The sequence below is a fragment of the Cucumis melo genome, chromosome 8 (assembly GCF_025177605.1).
Source record: "Cucumis melo cultivar AY chromosome 8, USDA_Cmelo_AY_1.0, whole genome shotgun sequence".
Taxonomy (NCBI): domain Eukaryota; kingdom Viridiplantae; phylum Streptophyta; class Magnoliopsida; order Cucurbitales; family Cucurbitaceae; genus Cucumis; species Cucumis melo.
In genome coordinates this window covers 6,394,482-6,413,774 of record NC_066864.1, presented here as the reverse complement: position 1 = coordinate 6,413,774, position 19,293 = coordinate 6,394,482, and the positions used below count along the sequence as shown (strand labels likewise).

Sequence of the window (19,293 nt, the reverse complement as noted above, 5' to 3'; positions counted from 1 at the left end):
AAATTTGAAATTTATAGTTAGATAAGGTTTAAGCTTAAATTAAACTTCTTCCCATAAATCTTAAATTTAATACTTTAAATTAAATTAATTTTCTTATCAAATTTTAGTTTTAAAAATAGGTTTTTTAAAATGAAAAAATTTGACAAACTATTTCTTCAACTCTATTTCTTTATAAAATGTAAATATTTTTATCTATTTTTGATAATTTTTTAAATATAAATAAATTTTTTTAATAAAATAGATTAAGTATAACATTTTTGGTGTTTTTTTAAAATAAAAAGTGGATAAAATATTTATACTTCATAAAAAAAAATACTAATTTATCGAAGAAAAAAAACAACAATAAACTAATTGCATCAACTGATTTTAAGATTTATTTAAAACCTAAAGATGATTATTCACTCAATTTAGTTGGAAGGATTTAGTAATATATTTCTTTCAAAAGTAACACTTTTGATATTTGCACATAACAAGGTTTTAGATTTTTAATTTATTAGTAAAATGACAAAAAAAACCCAAGATATAATTTTTTAGCTATTTTGCTATATTTACATATATTAAATGATTAGAGAAATATTTTTTTATTCGTATATAATAATTTATTTGCAAGATTTGACTTTTCTTTTCCATTAACTCTTTAAGGTTTTTCCACGTATATTCATCAATAAAAATGATTATGATTATTTACGTGTCGTTCAAGTAAAGATTCATATGTAAGTATTTTTAAAATTAATATTGACGAAACAAACTCATAAACAAAATGACAATTTTGGACCTCATGTGTTTAATTTATTTTATTTCTCTATGTAGGTTTATGAAATTTGGTCACTTAAGCGACAAATATACTTCTTTCATTCATGAATTTAGCCATTTGCTTTTAATTGTCCAAATGCCAACAAACCTAAATTGCAGAGGTTTTTGCAAGCAACAAAGATATGGTTGGATATACATTACCTTTATATATTGCATTTTTCCTTAAAAAAAAAAAATAGAGATGTTTTTCTAAAAGTATACCATTTTTTTTTCCTAGCATACTTGAAAATCATAATTTGTTTTAGTTCAACCATGTGTAAAAGAAGATTTTCTTTTAGGCAATGACATACAATAAGTTGATAGCAATCACAGAAATTTTGTTTGGGCCATACTTGGATTAGCCTATCGGTCCAATTTAACGAGCTTTATCATGTGGTTAACAAAAATATTGTATATTGATGGGTTTTTTTAATATATATATATATATATATATATATATTAATTTAATAAAAAATTTATTAGTCAACAAATTTCTGAAAATATTTATAGATATTGTAAAATAACACAATATTAGATATAGACATAAATACTAATATGATTTGGTGGTGATATTTTCCTTATTTTTATAATTATTTTGATTCATTTTGCTTTTACGTAATAATAGTCTTTTTTATAAATATTATATTTAAAATTTGAGTTTAATGGTTAAGATTAAATAATATATTTGAATTATGCACGATTATATATGTTGCTAAATTGATAATTATTTACCTTCTTGAAAATGTTGATTGATTAAATAATGAAAGTGGAAAAACTTTGTAATTTCTATTTTGACTTTTCTTTTAATTTATTTAATTGCAAATTATCTTTTAATTTTATTTTTAATTTAAAATTAATTATTGTAATTATTGTCTCTAATTTCTTTAACTATTTACATTTTTTTTATCATATATCTCTTTTATATCAATTTTAACCTTTCAAATTCTCATTTTGTGTCTTTTGACTTTAATTTTCTATTTGAAATTAATTATAGTAATTATTGTCTCATTTCTCCTAAATATACATATTCTCTTCTCATATTAACTTGTTTTTATCTCTTTCAACATTTTAAATAATTCCTTTTCAAATATTTCGTTTTTTTTATTTATGTTCATAAGTCACAACAAAATACTAAGGGTGTAGAAGAAATCAAATCATGTTTTTATATTATTATTTTTAAATTTTTATTTTGTTGTCTATGTTTTATATAGGTCTTAGGGTTTGCAATAATTTGAAATTAGTTATTGTAATCGTTGTAATTATTCATTTATTTTTGTATTTGTAATCATCTACCGTTTTAATAAATATTTGGATATTAAACTCTCTTTACCATGTAAAAATGAAAAGGATACAATAAAAATATTGAGGTGACTGTTCCAATTTTACTTATAAAGTTAAGTTAAAGCTATAATTTTTTTCTAATTTTCATGTGTATCAGACACGTTGTTTATTAGTTATATAAAAAGATCAATGACAAATTTAACTATTTAACTACTAACTTATTTGTTTAATATTTTAGAAGCTTTTGTAGATTGAAAAAAAATGTTTATAAAATATTAAAAAAAATAAAAATCGACCTACCTATTTCTTCATATTTATACTTCTATGAAGTTTCTTTCTTTGCTACAACTGTTGGAAATCGTTAGTTTGGACAATATATATATATATATATGTGTAGAAAGCCTATTTTTTTCAATATTTATTAGCGAATTTTATGTCTTTTTTTTTCTTTCTATAATGGAGATTCTCACAAGTAATGACAGATCACAACCATATTATTAAAAGCTTGTGGTAAGAACGGGTTTCTTTCGGGTGTCCGATATAGAATTAAATAGATTTTACTATTTCAATTTTTTTATATTTTTTAAAAAACTAATTTACTGTTGATTTAGAAAAACGTTTTATTATTTTTTTTCTTGTATGAAAATTATTATTAATATTTATAATAATATAAGATTTTCCCACCCGTTTGTTTTTGAGAAAAATATTTTTAACATTTAAAATATGGAAACTCCATGGCTCATCGTATTCAAATATAACCGTAATCGTCAGCCTACACCCTTTCATTCCTTCGTCTTCAAGCAAGTCAATGGAGAACTCTCGGGTACGCATATCCGATCTGCCGCCTCAACTCTGGCCACTCATTGGAAAACGCCTTGATAATTACATCGACATTGTCCGACTTCCCAGTGTATGTCGATCTTGGCGTTCTTCCCTTCCTCCATTGAACGCCATTTCTCTTCTTTCATCTGATCTCCTTGTTTCTCACCCCTTCGGTCATCGAATTGAAGCCGCTTTAGTTATCCGAAGGATAATCTGTGGTACCAGTCCCCTCCTCATCATCGAACTTCAACTTCCCCTTCTTTTTCTCGTGCTTCCGCGGGCTGGTTGGCGAAGATTGAGACCACAAACCTCGGCAAAATATGATTTCTAACTCCGCTTTCTGCACACCGGGTTAAATCCAGGAATTGAGTGTTTCGAAAGGAAGTCAGCTTGCTGGATTTTCGAATTCATGAAGTAGCTAAATCATATATTCTTAGATCCACTATTGGAGGTATTCTTCCCATAAATAAGGTTGTAATTTTCCCTGATTCTGCTTGGATCGATGTGAAGAAGACCTCCATTATTGTAGCAGTTAACATAGATGGAAAATTAGGGTATACTAAATATGGGGATTACAAATGGACGCTGATTGGTAGCCCTAATATTCAATTCGCTGATCTAATTGTACAAAGGGGAAATTTATACCGTTGATGGACTGGGAACAGTTTTCTTAATTGATTCATACATGAAATTGGTACAAATTTCTCCTGAATTGGGCGTTATCTGTTAACCAGAAACATTTGATCGAGTGTGGGGGAGAAATTTATGTGGTGGATCGGTTTTTGGAGCAGAAGAAGGATTCGGAGTTATTGACTTCTTGCTTTAATGAACCGATGGCAACAGTGGTTGATTTCAAAGTGCATAGGCTGGATCAAGAGATCATGGGAAGATCAAGATGGGTGGAGGTTAAGAATTTGGGGAATCGTGCGTTCGTTGTAGGGCACAATTGTTTCTTGGTTTTAGCTGCTGATTTTGAAGGATTTAAAGAGAATTACATATATTTTTCCGATGAACTACAATCTGATTTCGGCTATGGCTTTAGTACTCATGTACTCGATCTTGAGGAAAGGACAATTGTGAAAGCTTCTCCACAAATTTTCAAGGCACCGCCGATTTGTCTTCGTTGTTAGAGGTTCGAGTCCATGCCATTCTGTTTCTTGATACTGTAAGTATTCTTCTTCTTCTCCATTATCGTGGCTTTGGATTTCATCAATTGTTTGTAATGTAAATAGAATCCCTGCCTCTATTTCAATAGAAGCCGAATTGAAAAGCAGATGTTCTTATCGTTATTCAAATTTATGGGATTCCATATAGCAATCATCACATTCATGACATTTCATTTGAAATAGTTCAAAATTTCAATTTTCTTTAGCTAAGTTGGAGAAAATGTTACGAGGCTTGTACTTTTCATTAAAAAATACCTTGGAATTTTCAAAGTTTTAATTTATATATTTATACAACTTCTAAACATAAAAGTTAAAAAAAAAAAAATGACATTTTTAGATTAGATAAACCAAAAGAACCACACCTCTTCACTAATGGAGAATACAATTAGAAAATACATTTTAACAAAGTAAATAGAGAGAATGTTAGAGCTATCAACACAAAAAAAAAAAAAAAAAAAAAAAAAAAAAACAATTTTCTTGATGAAGACCGCATCAAATTCTACTTTTAATACCTTTAGATTTAGTAACAAGATACTTACATATAGCTTGAACCTCCAACCTTAATATTAGGTGAAACAAGCAAAACATAAAATGAGATGAAACAAATAATGATATTTAATATCAGTTTAGAATTTTCACAAATGGGTTATTGATGTTTACCGATACAAAATCTAAGAATAGTAAACTAAATTTAAGATGGATGAAGATTAGATAAAAGTGAAGATTAAAAGTTGCTCCAATAGGACATCGGATATATGATATAATAAAAACTGTATTGTAAACATATTTATTATTTATATCATCAAATTGGTTTCTGTAAGAGTCATAGCATCGGTCAACCCAATCCACAGATAATCTTCTCCTCATCGTCTTTCTGTTGGACCAATCGGATTCAAGTCAAACTTCCGCCATGGAAGACAGCCGTGTACGGTGGTCCGATCTTCCTCCTGAACTTTGGCCAATCATCGGCAAACGCCTCGATACCTACATCGACGTCCTCCGATTTCGCAGTGTCTGCCGATCTTGGCGTGCTTCTCTACCTCCTTTCAACGCCGTTTCTCCTCTTTTACCTCTCGATCTCCCTTCTCCAGTCTTCGCCGCCGATCATCTCACAGACGCCTTCCTTATCCGAAGAATAATCTACCGCCTCAGTCCTCTCGATCATCATAAAACTTTCAGTTCTGCTTCTTCTTCTACTTCTTCTTCTTATTGTGCTGCAGAGGGCTGGTTAGCGAAGGTCGAGAGTACAAAATTAGGTAAAATGCGTTTTCTCCACCCGCTTTCAACACGCTATGCTAAATGCAACTCCGATCTATTTCGGAAGGAAGTGAACTTACTGGATTTTGGAATTTACGAAGTAGCTAAATCTTATACTCTTGGTTATACTAATGGTTCTCCTGTTCCTCGAATTACTAAGGTTGTAATGTTCCCTGATTCCCCCTGGATTGATGTTAAGAAATGCACGATTTTAGCAGTTTACGCCGGTGGAAAATTAGGGTTTGCTAAACATGGAGACGACAAATGGACGCTGATCGACCACCGTAATTTCCACTACGACGATGTGATTGTGTACAAAGGGCAATTCTATGCAGTTGATCGATGGGGAACAGTTTTCTGGATTGATTCATCCATGAGATTGGTACAGTTTTCTCCTCCATTATGTGGTTTTGGTAATCAAAAGCATTTGGTTGAATGTAACGGTGAACTCTATGTTGTTGATCGATTTCTGGATAAGGAACCATTGTTATGGAATGCTGATATCTTCCATATTCATTGGTTGAATAATCTCATTGAAGATTCCCCTCCTAAAGTAATTGATTTCAAACTTCATAGGCTTGATCAAGAGTGGGGAAGATGGGTTGAGGTAAAAAATTTGGGGAATCAATCCTTTATTCTGGGAAACGATTGTTGTTTTTCAGTTTCAACTCCAAATTTTGAAGGACTTAAAGGGAGTTGCATATATTTTACCCATACACCAAAGTGTGCTCTTGGTTATAACACTCATGTATTTGAGCTTGAAGACAAAAGGATTCTGAAAGCTTCTTCAAATGATAATGCACCAATTTTTCGGCCTCCCCCAATTTGGCTTAATTTGGAGGTAACTCAAATTGAAGAAGATGCAGCTGATAATCAATAAGGTACTCTATGAACTGAGATTTCATTTACAAATTACCATTCGTAACTTAACAGTTTTGCATTCTCTTTGTTGTATACTCTGTTCATAGCTATTCAGGGTTAGAGTTTGTATTGTGGGTGTCAAGGTCTAATTAGTGATTTATGAATCTTGGTGTGGCTGTTGTAAATAAGTGCTTTGGCTGCATTTATTAGAAGCAGGGGACTCCAAATTTGCTGTTGTGTAGTATGTAATAGTTTTAATAATGTTTAATTATGTATATTATTAGGCATTTTCATAAACTATGCTGTTTTGATGAGTTTATTTGAATTATTGTCGTGAAATCAATACAGTAGAGAATTAAATCAAGGTTACAAAAGTAGAGAATTAAATCAAGGTTACAAAAGGCGTAGTTAATATGAATTTAATTTAAAATTAAATAAAGTAATTGTCTCGTTCAAATCAATCAAACAGTTCATAACATCTCTTTTTTGCATATTGCGAATATGGCAAATATGATGACTATTATATGGTCATTTGAGGACAACAGAGGGTTATCCACTTTTACATTTGGTTCTATTTTCATAGAATTCTTTTTGTTATATTTACGAAAGCCAATTATGATAAACCAATAGTTCTAAATTATAACACAACCACAATTTAAAAAAATCAAGAACTATGGATTTGGCCCCAACCTGATTTCTAAACAGATTTTTGTAATCTACGATCCAATTTTTTTTGTTGTATTAAGAATTTGATTTAAAATTATAAAAGCATAAGTTAAAAACCTTTAAAAATATAATATTTGTGCGATAAACTCAATTCACAAATTTTCATAAATATAATAAACAATTTTTTTTATAAATATAATAAATTGTCTAAATATTTAATACAATAATTGACGTTATATTTTTAAAAAAACCCATAATAAGGAAGGTAAGAAAAAGAATATATACAAAATGATAATTATATAAAAATAAATCATAGGCATAAATATAATTAATAGGCGTTTATTGTCTAAGTGCAATTTCTTATGAAAAGGCGTATACAATTATTTTTGGTTAAATCTTTATGTTTTAAAATTCTGTTAGTAAACATGCCAAAGCATCCAAACATTCCACGTTAATGATTCTCCTCCAAGCTTTAGAACTTATTAAATAAAACATTCCACATTATTGAACAAAAATAAGAAACGAAAACAAAAACAAAGATGGAGTTAGTGCCATGAACATGGGCTTAATCTCTGAAGCCCATTCCCAACCCTTTCAAAATTCCTAACAAAACCGCCAAAATTACTTATTTACTAAAAGGAAGCCGGAGCAGATTCTTCTCCCTCCCATGGAGGACAACTCTACACGGTGGTCCGATCTCCATACTGAACTTTGGACGGCCATCGTTACTTGCTTGTTTTCCTCCTTTCAACTCCGTTGCTACTCTTCTACCTCTCCACCTCCCTTCTCTTCCCAACCACCTCGACGCCGATCATACATTCGAACACATTTTTCTCGCTCGAAATATAATTAATCGCTTCAGTCTCTCTTCATCACCATTTTCTGCAGCAGAGGCGGCGAATATTTGGTTTGCGATTTCTGCGTCCGTTATACCTCTCCAATCTTAAATTCACTTTTGTAGCTCTTCCACATGAAATCAATTTACTGGAATTTCGAATTCACGAATTGGCTAAATTGTATATGCTTGTAAATACGGAAGGTGTTTGTGTTTCTGAAATTAGTAAGGTCGTAACGTTCCCTGATTCTTCTTGGATCGATACGAAGAATTGCATCGCTTTTGCTATTTTTGTAGATGGAAAATTAAGATTCACGAAACTTACGGATGAGAAATGGACGATGATTGAGAAACATAATTTTGCCTGCGGTGGTGTGATTGCATACGGGGGAAAGTTCTATGCAGTTGATAGAAGAGGAAAAGTTTTCTCGGTCGATTCATCGTCGATGGAATTGTCACAAATTTCTCTTCCGATGAGTGGCTTTGGTAAACAGAAACATCTGGTGGAGTGCGGCGGCGAGGTTTATATGGTAGATCGATTATATGATTTCAGTGACAGTGATGATGATGGTGGTGGTGGTGGTGGTGGTGAGAGTGAGAGTGAGGAAGAGGAAGATGAAGAAGAAGAAGAAGAAGAGGCTGATTTCAAAGTGTATTGAGTGGATTTGAATGGAGAATACAATAGAAGGAATTGGAGGAGGTGAAGAATTTGGGGAATGATGCGGGAAGGTAGTTTCTCAACGGCTACAGAATTTGAAGGAATTGAATATATTATCCTCGAAGAAGAATGGATTCTGAAATGATGAACGACAAACAATGCTCCATCGTCATCAGTTTTGATTAGTAAGTTTACTCGCTCTTTCTGTCTTCTTCTACTACGAATTAGGGTTTCTGCATCAACCTTCATCTTCAATTTACAATTTTGGAGTCTAGTTTAGCATGAGAATCAAGATTTCCAAAACCCTAAATGCGTTGTCACTTTTTTTAAAATCAATTTTCTAAGCATATGCTATATATATATATATATATATGTATATATGTATATGTATATATGTATATATGTATATGTGTATATATGTATATATATGTATATATATGTGTATATATGTATATATATGTGTATATATATTGATGATGATTTTTTCTCTTTATTGAGGTTTTTGTTCTTGAACTTTCTATGCATTTTATGCTCATGACTTGGAAAGAGTGTAATTCATATATATAAAGCCTAATTTTGTAGGATTAGTTCTTCATTACTTTTTTTTTTTTCTTGAAAACAAATCAATAATATTAAAGGAAATTACTATATATGCAAATAAATACAGTCATTTCTCAACTTTGGAACTATACAATTTAAGATTATTCACAAACTTTTCTAATTTGTTGGAGGGTTGCTTTTTTTTTTTTTTTTTTTTTTTTTTTTTTTTTTTAATTAAACTTGGTGGATTATTAGATAAAGAATTATATGGTTTTTGAACTATGTAAGAATAACTTAGGGATTCATGAAAAAAAAAAAAAAAAAGACCGTAACATATACTCCCTGTACTTTATGTTTTATTAATCTTAAATGTCCAATTCTAATATCTATATCCACAAATCTTAAGTCAGTCCTTAAAATTATTTTATGGTAGAATTTTTTTCCAAAAACTTTAGTCTGTTATAATGAAAATTATTTTTATGGATAAAAGTTTAACTTTGAAGTACTGCACTTATTTTATGTTTACTACATTTAAGATATATTATTTTAAGTATGAGAGTAATTCAAGGTATTTTAACCCAAAAGTAAAATATAAATAAAATCATTCTACGGATTTGAGGAGCATTGGTGGAAAGTAGTAGTGGGCAGTCGATGTTGTAACCTTGGAAACAATTTAACTATTTTTTAAACCAAATGGCAAAGTGGAATAGCCAGCGATAAAATATTCTCGAAATTTACGATTTTTCTTTTCTAACTTGAAACATGAATGACGATGACAGAGTTCATTCGAGTATAGTGATAGCCGAGAGGAATACCAATGTTATCATTATCTAAGAACTGAATGCTTATACTTACAGGAAGAAACAATCTAAATATAGATTACAATACATAGCAGAAGTTAGGAATGAGTGGGAGTCAAATATTTCTTAAATGCATTTGTAGATTGATGAGCAAAATACTTTTGGCGAAGAATTACATAGGGATAACTTAGGAATGATAATATGTGGGCAGGCTTTGAGATTGATAGAATTTCATACCACACTTGACTGTTTGAGTCCATCTCAATTGAAAACCGTTCTTCACCAGCCTAAAATTATGAAAGTTAAGAACATGTTAGTACATTTAGAGGATCTAGAGTGATATTAAAAAGTTTTTCGCTTGGAAGAAATGAATGGTGGATTGTGTTGTCTAGAAGATGCAGATAGTCTGAGTGAAGTATTTAGGAATTTTGGGACAGATTGCGATCTTGTTCTTAATAGAAGTCTCTACTTCCTATATGTGTACGAAAAGAGAAACTTGGTTAAAGACTTCATACTTTAGTGTGCATGGACTAAATATTGTAAGTTGGTACCAGACCTGTAAGAAAAACCTAGGAAGCACGGACACTCTAATTTGGCTAGTTTGCATGTCCTATCCTTGTTGGATACATATCGAACACTTGTTTATACAATAGATATGTTATATATTAATGGTACACAATCTAAGTATGTTCATTGTGTTCTTCCTGTGTCCGTGGCCAAGATTTTAAAAATACGACCTTTCAACGGGCTTCTGTCATGTAGCTTTTAAGGGAGAAACTTTCAATTGACTATACATCCTAGTCGTCAAGGAAAGACATTGACTAAACACTTCAAAATCACACCATTGAGCAATAATTGCATGAAATCCCAACTCTAATTGCACAACTATGGCTGATTATTTGCAAGATAAGTATCTGTAAGTAAGCTAACAAGCAAATGAGGAAGAAAGAGGAAGAAAGAGGAAGAAGGAACGACTAACCAGAAGATGGCCTTGAAGGGTACCACTGCCAAAACTGAAGCATGTCCTACCCTTATTGGTATTTCTATTCTCATTTACATACACAATTTGAAGAGGCAACACCACCCATGGAAGGAACTCCTTGGCACAGACACAAAACTTCACTCCTGGATGAACTGGAGTTGAGGAATCAACAAATGCCCAATTCAATCCAAAATGCCTACAAAAAATTTGAGGTGGATTAAAGGATTCATCTAATAATAGATTACTCTTATCCAATAAGCATATTAGCCATTATCCAACCTCCAGTTCTGAAGAGCTTTCTTCCCTTTTTCATAAGTCTCAACACCAGAACCCACCAAAATACGAGCATGGTTGAGAAGAAAACCTTCTTGTGAGATCCCCTTATCTTCTTGCAGGCAAGAACTGGGATTAGCAGTAGCTCCTCTAAACTTGCTGCTATAGTTGAAGGAACCAGCCCTATTGATCAACATCATGTAATACTCCACTCAGACAAAAAATAACAAACAAACAAACATATACGTATGGAGTTTTTCATTCCGGAGACATATTCTCAATTCCCTACATGATTAATGCCTCTCCTCTTATAAACATATAAAATTTAACCTTCTTCTACTTACATTAAAGTGCATTATCTATAGCAGCCCTAAGATCCTTATTTTTCTCACACTTTGTTTGCTTTCACCGTGAATATTGCACTTGAGTGGAGAAAAAATTAGGATCGTGATAGTTATAATAGATATGTTGCATCCCGAATGCAACACTGCACTTAGACGTAAGCAGAAGGTTAGATTTCATAAGCTCGTAGTTACTGATGATTAATCATGCAGGAAAATGAGAATAAGTCATCCATACAAAAATCTCATCTCCTGTGTGAAACTTTTTCTTGTGAGGGGTGGGGTTTTTCAATCCCATTGTTCTTGCCTTTCAATGCAGGCCTTCTGCTCTTGAGGAGACGGGCGAGACCAACACAAGAACACCATCTTTATCAAAAACAACAGCAACACCCTTCAAATAAAACTAATTAAAACAAACAAACAAACAAACGATCTAGGGTTTTAGTAGTTGCCTTCAGACTAAACTAAAGAGTTCCCATAACAACAAAAAGAAATAGGAACCCTCAAGAACGAAATCTGAAGTGCACTGAGACTTTGTGGTAGATGAAATTTGGGACAAACTGCTAAAAAATTAGAACCTAATAGACGAATAAATACTACAAAAATCATAATAATTTTGAGGTGCGTCGATTGATTCTTCCGACGAAATAGAAGCAGAAGCAAATAAAAAGTTGAGAGATTGAAGAAGACGTTGGTAAGAAGAGAGGTGGAGTTGAAGAAGAAACATACCGAACAGCAATTACTTTAGCTATCGGAGTTTTTTTTAATCGAAAGCTTAGAAGAGAGCAGCAGAAATTTTAGTTAGCGAAGAAGAGAGCTACGAGTCGACGTGTAGTTCTCAGTAGGTTCAGTCCAGACGACTTGTAGTTCAAAGTTGAGAATTTTTACGCCATCGTTGCTTCCAAAGTCAAAATTTTGGAGTCTTCGTAACAAAAATAGGATACCGTACTTTTTTTTTTTTTTTAAGATATTTAATATATATATATATATTTATTTTTTAAAAAATTTTAATTTTCCAAAAATATCTTTTTTATTAAATATTTTTCAAATTCTAATTTTTAATTTTTAAAAATACGTTTTCTTATTAAATATATTTTCAATTTCCTTATTAGCAAAGTTTTAAATTAAGTCCAATGATAATCAATGATAGAATACATTGATATATGTTGTAAATAATTTAGTTTATTTAACTATGTTTGAAAACGTGCCTATTTTATAAACATTTTAGTAGAATTTTTCTATATTTAAAAAATAGATCTTATTATAATATAATACATGATATGACTATTGTATTTATTTTCTCTTTACAAATTAAGAGTTTTTATATTTTGTAATAATATAATAGTGATATAGCTCAAACCACTAAAACAATGACCATATGTTGGATCTCTAACTAACATGTCGAACTTTGTCTCCTTTGAGGAAAAGGTAAAATATCCATATTTTACTAATAAATAGATATGTTGTCATTAAAACTTGTCTAATAAAATTGAGCTTTTGCATCTAATAGATCAACAAATATTTGGACTCTAATATAATGTTGGATGGTATAGAGTTAATATAGAATTCCATCTCAAAACTAATTGACAAGAAGATGAATAACTCATGTGAATCTACTAGGTTTCTCTAATGTGAAACTCTCAACATCTCCAACAATTTGAGATTGTAAAATTAAACTTATTCCTGAATAATTTCAACCTATCAAAAGTTATTTTAAACATTTTAAAATCTCCCAAGACATCGTACCTTTAATCTCTAATATATTCCACCTGTATATCTTACAACCATCTAAACTTATTTTAATATGCCAAAGTAACCAATATAACCTTACATATCAAAGCATCCAATACTCCAAGACCAACCACTTATGAATCGATTAATGAAAGTGAAGTTTTTGGAACAATAATTAATCTCACAAGAATTGATCTACACTCTACTCGTAAAGGACAACTAATTTAAAATAAATTTCTAGCATTTGTATTTTTCATATCTACATCAAGAAGAGCAAAAGTAAGACTCTGAACTGATTAACCTATTCCCTTGATGAGTGATCGAGGTGGCTAACTTTGCTGGGTATTAATTAATAACCATGTAATGAAGTGATTAGATATGTATATACTTATCTATAGATGCCTACTGAATTGATATAAACAGAAGGAAAATATAAAAGGATGTTTTAACTTATCCCATCAGCCTCAAATCCTGAAATTTCCGCAAGTTCTGATAGTTCTTTCTCCCCACTCAAAACCTGCAGGAAACATGAATTTGATGATACAAAAAGAAGTACAAACAGCCCAGCCAAGAGAGGAAGGAAACACAAGGACTTTCATTTATTTTCATGTAACTGCTTGTGGAAGTTTTCTTAGGAATCAAAGACACATATGTTGTACAACCTATAGAATAGATTATTTTCAAGTAAGGTCGTGCTTGGGGAAGTTTCCTATCGCTCCATAAACAGTTGTTTTCATTTTAGAAAAGACAAGAATTAAAGGTTGAGAAGTGGTGTTAGGGAGGTGAAATGCTGCTACTCTAAGCACCTTGTTACTGCATCAAGATGTAGATTTTAGGGATATTCTTTTCAAATGAATACGTTAGTAACTAAGTACTTTCCCTACTTGAGCTATTGTCTCTATCATTATATTTGTATACAATCTTTTCCCCACTGATTTCTCTTGACACACTTTAGCCAAATTTATATACTCCTAGGGCATAATGGATGCACCTTGTTTCAGAACCATCCACCCCAATTGCCCCTGACAATTTTGGGCAATCTATTTACTACTTAGCAAATACAACAAGACAAATAGTGACACGACCATAGCATTCTTAAATTTTGTTTTTTTTTTTTTGTTTTTTTTTTATTATTTAATCTGTAGGCATGCAAATAAACGTTGCTAATAGAAAAGATTGCTCAGAAACGTAAATAAATGCCCCTTAAGTTATGCTTCTTTACCTGACCGTTAATTACCCATGTTGGGAAGCCTTCTATTCCAACTTCTGAACAAATTTTCTCTATCTTAGTGCCTTTATGATATCCATTAGGGAAACACTCTACATAGTCCAATAGTTTTGCTGCCTCACGTCCAAACATCTGTATTGACAGCGGGATAGCATAATTGATAAATATGTTTGGTAGCATCACAAAACAACGCTAGGAGGGAAAGAAATCATTGTCTTACCTGCAAGAAAATTCATGAGCCCAAAGGTAAGAATGAAGCAATAGTGATGATAGCATGTAAAGTAAAGTTAGAAGTCACTTTAGGGACAGTTGCAAATATAGACCAAACTCAAAGAATTAGCATTTATAGCACAATACAAAAGAATTTGTAAATATAGCAAATTTAAACCCAACTCTTAAGATTCTGATGGTGGGAGACTCTATTGTAATAAAGTCTATCATCGATAGATTTTGCTATATTTGAATTTTTTTAAAATGTTGTTATACACTTAATTATTATTCCCAAAACTAATAATGTTTTATGGTTTGGCTGTGAAGGCTAAAAGAAGTAAACCATCACATTATTACGTTCTCGCATTACTCAATCATGTCATTACCATTTTACAAAAGGAGATATTACCTCTTTCTGTTCTACACAATGTGAACACCAAAAAGCTCCATACATTTTGGCCCCGATGGAATGCAAATGCCTTGCAAGCGAAATGGCCAGAGGGGTTGATGGCTTTGTTAGCTCAGTTTCAAAGTATGGCAGGTCAAGTTCAGCAGCACTGTAAAGTCAAAAAATAAATAAATAAATAAATTTCACGTAAATCGTTAAGAAATGAAACCAAAATGAAGCCGAAGACGAATCACAAAGCAATAAAAAGAAAATGGAAATAGTTCATTTGAGATTAATTAATAAAGATAACAAAAAATACCAACAAAATTAATCTTAAGTTCCAAAACAATATCGAAATCATTCATAACACCAAAGATGAAGATAGCTCCTAACTCCTAAGTAATTGAGGTCAAAAGAATTAGCATTCTAAGGTCCATGATGACAGGGAATCAAAACCAAAGGATACACAGAAGATAAATCCACAGTTTACGGAAACACCAGTTAGATTATTTATTATAGAAAACCGCAAAACAAAATAAATTCATGATAGCTTTAGTTCCAAAAATTCAGACCAATTAGCAGTAACAATTAATGTCAAAGCTTTGCCAGACAGATAACAACCCAAAATTTCATCCTCATGTAACAAATTTGCAAACTTGGTGATTTAAGTTAGAGGCAATTACAAATATAGCGATCAAAACTTAAATTAGCAAATGTAGCACAATGCAAAAGAATGTTCAAATATAGTAAAATTTAGATTTGGCGTTTAGAGTCTATTACTGCTACACCATATCACTAATAGAAGTTAATAGATTTTGTTATTTTTGCAATTCTTTTAAAATGTTATTGTATGATCCGTCGTCATTCCTAAAAATGCTACCCACCCCAATTACCCTTTTAAATCAATGAAGAGTGTCATGTCCTTTGATGTACTAATTTGCTTGCATTAAACATCTAAAGAAATGGTGAAAACTATTTTAGAAGTATACGTATCGCAGCAAAAGAAAAGTACAGACATCAAAAGTAATCAGAAGTCAAGCACCCAAATGTGAAAGAGCACACAAAGAAAGAGAATAGCCATTTAGCTATCTCACGAAGTTCTGTAACACGAACCTTCGAGAAATGGGTAAGGAACCATATGATGTAGAAAGGGTGTAAAAAACGATGCCAGCCAAAATTATCTGAGAGCCCAGTCGTCTCCTGGACTCATGCAATCCAAAATCCTAGGTCATAACCACAAGAAACCTTCAGAAATGTATGATCAACAACGATCTTCAATTAAAAACAGATAACCAAAATACAAAACCTTCAGAGTGGCAAAGAATAAGCTGAACGACAACACAGCAGATACTAGGCAATACGAGCATGTAACTCCAGAAAATTGTGTGTTCAGAATGTACAGAAAGTATGCACTGGCTGCTGCCATAGAGGTAGTAGTGCCAAGCAACACTAAACGACCACCAGATTCATCAATACCAAATGGCAATTTCTTTGCCGCCAATTGCAAACTAATTGCTCCAACTAATCCATACGCCACCATTCCAATCAAAGGCAGTGGCACACCTTGTAATTACAAACATGTGATCATTGACTCAATGTAATCTAGTATTAACATACAAGGAACTAAAAATTTCGAAGCAAAAACGGAAACAGATTTGATATTGTAAATTCTCCGAGTATTATTGTAAAATCATGAATAGAAAGATACCAAAAACAGCAGCATAATCACTGTTGAGAACGTCATCACAACTTCCGCCACCAATCGGGCAAAAGGCAGCTGAATCAGTGAGCTTGAGGTAACTCAAATACGCAGTTTCAACGAATCCAATCCCGCCCAACGCAGCACACAAAGTATACGTTGAATTACTCGAAATTGAAGGAGACGATGACGAAGAAGAAGAAGAAGAAGAAGAAGAAGAAGAAGAAGCTGTGGATGTTGATTCAGGTTCCGGCCGAGTATCCTGATTAGTTCCATCGGACAAGGAAAGGACAGGGAGCAGAGGGCGTCTCCGAACCCAATATTTCCGGTGCTTGAAAGAATCGTATCTGTGATGAAACCGAGAAAGCAACCGGCGAGTAGAAGGTGTCTGGAACGAGAATTGAAGAGAGAATAGAGTGGCTAGGGATGCCATTTCTTCTCCCCGATAGGTAAGCAATCGGAAAATGGAAGAGAATCGGAGACGACGAATATGCCGAAGAGGAATTTGAAGAATACACAAAAACTAAAGAAAGAAATACGAATTCTCTTACGACTTAAGAACGGATAAAATATTCCAAACTTCCCACCAACAACAATACTAAACTAAGTTTAAGAAAAAGAGAGACATACAGCCATCAGTTGGAGTTTTTTTCATTGGACCAAACAATTAGTAAATATTCAAACTACTGACCCGACTACTAATCCATCTTGGATAGTCGATTGATCCATAAAGTTCAAATTAATCCAATAAAAAATGTTCAAACTATTTTATTTTTACTATATTTTATAAATAATTTAAAACTTTTTGTTATCTATAAAAGTTTCTAACTTTTAGTTGTTCTTATTTAAATTTTAGATTCTTCTAATCAACTATATTTTAGCCAATGGTTAGTTCGTAATTAATAATTTTAAAAATCATTGTCATTTGCTCATTTTCTTACTTTTTAAAACATTGGTGATATTATTTAAATGCTAATATTTTGAATCACATTTTATTTTTATTCATTCTTGTTACGCCTGTGAGAAATGGAAGCCCATTGGGCTATTTACGTTGTCATGGCCCAATTGTATGGCTTCTTTCTCGATGAATACCTTATTATATTTAGATATTGCACTCCATCTTGACTTTTGAAATCAAAATCAATTATACAAATTTATTAAGCTTTTTTTTTTTATTATTATTATTTTAATTTTAGTTTCCTTTTATCATAAGTAGTAGAGTGGGAGAAGTGAGGTTGATTATACAAATAGTGTGTCATTTGAACTATGGCTCAATTTCAAACTTGGAATGTATATACATGTGCCTTTTCTTTTCTTTTGATCAGAAGAATTCAAACCATTCATTCAATGAAGTATAATGCTTTTGAGTGTATTAACTTGTGTGTGTTTTTTTTTTATGGAACTTCCAAGACCATTAATTGGTTTTGGCTTCTTCATCGAGTTTCTCTCTTGGAGCTATGGAAAGGGTAGTAACATTGCTTAACATATTTGAGAGGCAATGGTGTTTAAGTTGTAGTTCTAGAATCATTTGGGTTTGGGAGGGAGGCTTGGTCGTTTGATGTTTGTTCTTTGTTGGTATACGAGATGAAGATTCTTTAAACTATACGGCCATAAATTGCAATTTTGAAAACATTTCTACATTTAATCTCTCAAATTTAGTAGCAGAGTCGAATTGTTTGGAGATTGTTAAACTGTTGAATTGATAGGTTGTTGCTTGTCGAAAGTTTCTTTCTTTATTAACGAGGCAAAGGTTAGAAGACAATGCTTGTTTTCTTCCTTCGTATTATATGCAACAAAGATGTGTGTGATGGTACACCTGATAACTCGAATAATAATCTTGGAGAAGTCCGAGTCTTCCATTCTTCAAATCTTTTATTATGAGTGACTCACTTGGTATATATAATGATGTAATAACTTAATTTGTTTAGAGTGTGGTTTGATAGTCTTGTTTTAAAAGAAAAATTGTTGAGACGTACTAACACGTGATAATTAAATGTATTTATTATATTGATTGTGATAATCACATTAATGTAAGGTGTAATCAGGCTTTGATTAGTATTTAATATTTCAACCTCCAATTCAACAAATAACGAGTTATTAGGTATTTTGTATATTAATTTAAGAAACAAATAAATATGAACCAAAAATTATTTTATCCCTACTTTAACTAATGAGTTATAAATATAGCAAAATTAAATTAGATGTATATCAAATTAAAGATTTAGGTCAGCATAATATAGGTTAATCGATTATTTTCTTGAGTCCAACTTTTTTTACTTTATAAAAAACTCGGTAGACCTATATATCTAACATAAATATTATCGCTCCTCGATCATTAATTAATTCATATGTAAAAAAAAAAAGATTGATTTACCGATTACTGATCAATGTTTTATAATTTTGTAAATTATTTATCAATTTGCAACTTGTTATATGTTTATAAAAAAATTACTTTATAGATTTCTATTAGTACAATTTGTGGGTATCAGAATTTGAATATGTGTCCATTGTGATTCATGTAGGCAAAACCTTTAATAAAGTTGAATTAATGGTTATTAATTGAAGTTTAATCACATTAATGTAGTTAATTAATATGTAAATAAATAACATTCTTCAAATTAAAATACTATTTTCCAACTTGACCATTTTATAATAATAATATTAAAGAGAGAGGGAGAAATATGAATGATAAAAAGAAGGAAATATGAGTTCCATATATCTTATTAAATATTTCATCCACCAACTTTGTTGGGAATATCTTAT

General features: G+C 31.4%; 4 protein-coding genes across 6 annotated transcripts; 2 read left to right on the top strand and 2 right to left on the bottom strand.

Moving 5' to 3' along the window:
* Positions 1 to 2,881: 2,881 nt before the first annotated feature.
* Positions 2,882 to 4,025, top strand: LOC127150543 (putative F-box protein At1g65770). Its single transcript, XM_051088415.1, has 3 exons — positions 2,882 to 3,113; positions 3,314 to 3,519; positions 3,630 to 4,025. The coding sequence occupies exons 1-3, from the start codon at positions 2,882 to 2,884 to the stop codon at positions 4,023 to 4,025; spliced, it is 834 nt and encodes a 277-aa protein (XP_050944372.1).
* Positions 2,927 to 6,476, top strand: LOC103485361 (putative F-box protein At1g65770). Its single transcript, XM_017043713.2, has 2 exons — positions 2,927 to 4,060; positions 4,913 to 6,476. Exon 2 carries the CDS (start codon positions 4,972 to 4,974, stop codon positions 6,196 to 6,198), a length of 1,227 nt encoding a protein of 408 aa, XP_016899202.2. The 5' UTR covers positions 2,927 to 4,060; positions 4,913 to 4,971; the 3' UTR covers positions 6,199 to 6,476.
* A 3,201-nt stretch (positions 6,477 to 9,677) lies between these two features.
* LOC103485173 (UPF0548 protein At2g17695) lies at positions 9,678 to 12,212 on the bottom strand. Of its 3 annotated transcripts, none has more exons than XM_051088960.1 (5): positions 12,004 to 12,212; positions 11,582 to 11,640; positions 10,940 to 11,116; positions 10,658 to 10,856; positions 9,678 to 9,965 (listed from the first exon to the last, which is right to left on the bottom strand). In XM_051088960.1, exons 2-5 carry the CDS (start codon positions 11,638 to 11,640, stop codon positions 9,777 to 9,779), a joined length of 624 nt encoding a protein of 207 aa, XP_050944917.1. In that variant the 5' UTR covers positions 12,004 to 12,212; the 3' UTR covers positions 9,678 to 9,776. The 3 variants fall into 3 exon arrangements, with proteins under 3 accessions (XP_050944917.1, XP_008440885.1, XP_008440884.1); XM_008442663.3 differs by having other exon boundaries at positions 11,582 to 11,677; positions 12,004 to 12,211; XM_008442662.3 differs by having other exon boundaries at positions 11,582 to 11,665; positions 12,004 to 12,211.
* Positions 12,213 to 13,121: 909 nt separating this feature from the next.
* LOC103485174 (thiol-disulfide oxidoreductase LTO1) lies at positions 13,122 to 17,259 on the bottom strand. The gene is made up of 6 exons (XM_008442666.3): positions 16,540 to 17,259; positions 16,138 to 16,394; positions 15,945 to 16,054; positions 14,853 to 15,000; positions 14,228 to 14,365; positions 13,122 to 13,522 (listed from the first exon to the last, which is right to left on the bottom strand). The coding sequence occupies exons 1-6, from the start codon at positions 16,961 to 16,963 to the stop codon at positions 13,451 to 13,453; spliced, it is 1,149 nt and encodes a 382-aa protein (XP_008440888.2). The 5' UTR covers positions 16,964 to 17,259; the 3' UTR covers positions 13,122 to 13,450.
* Positions 17,260 to 19,293: the final 2,034 nt, after the last annotated feature.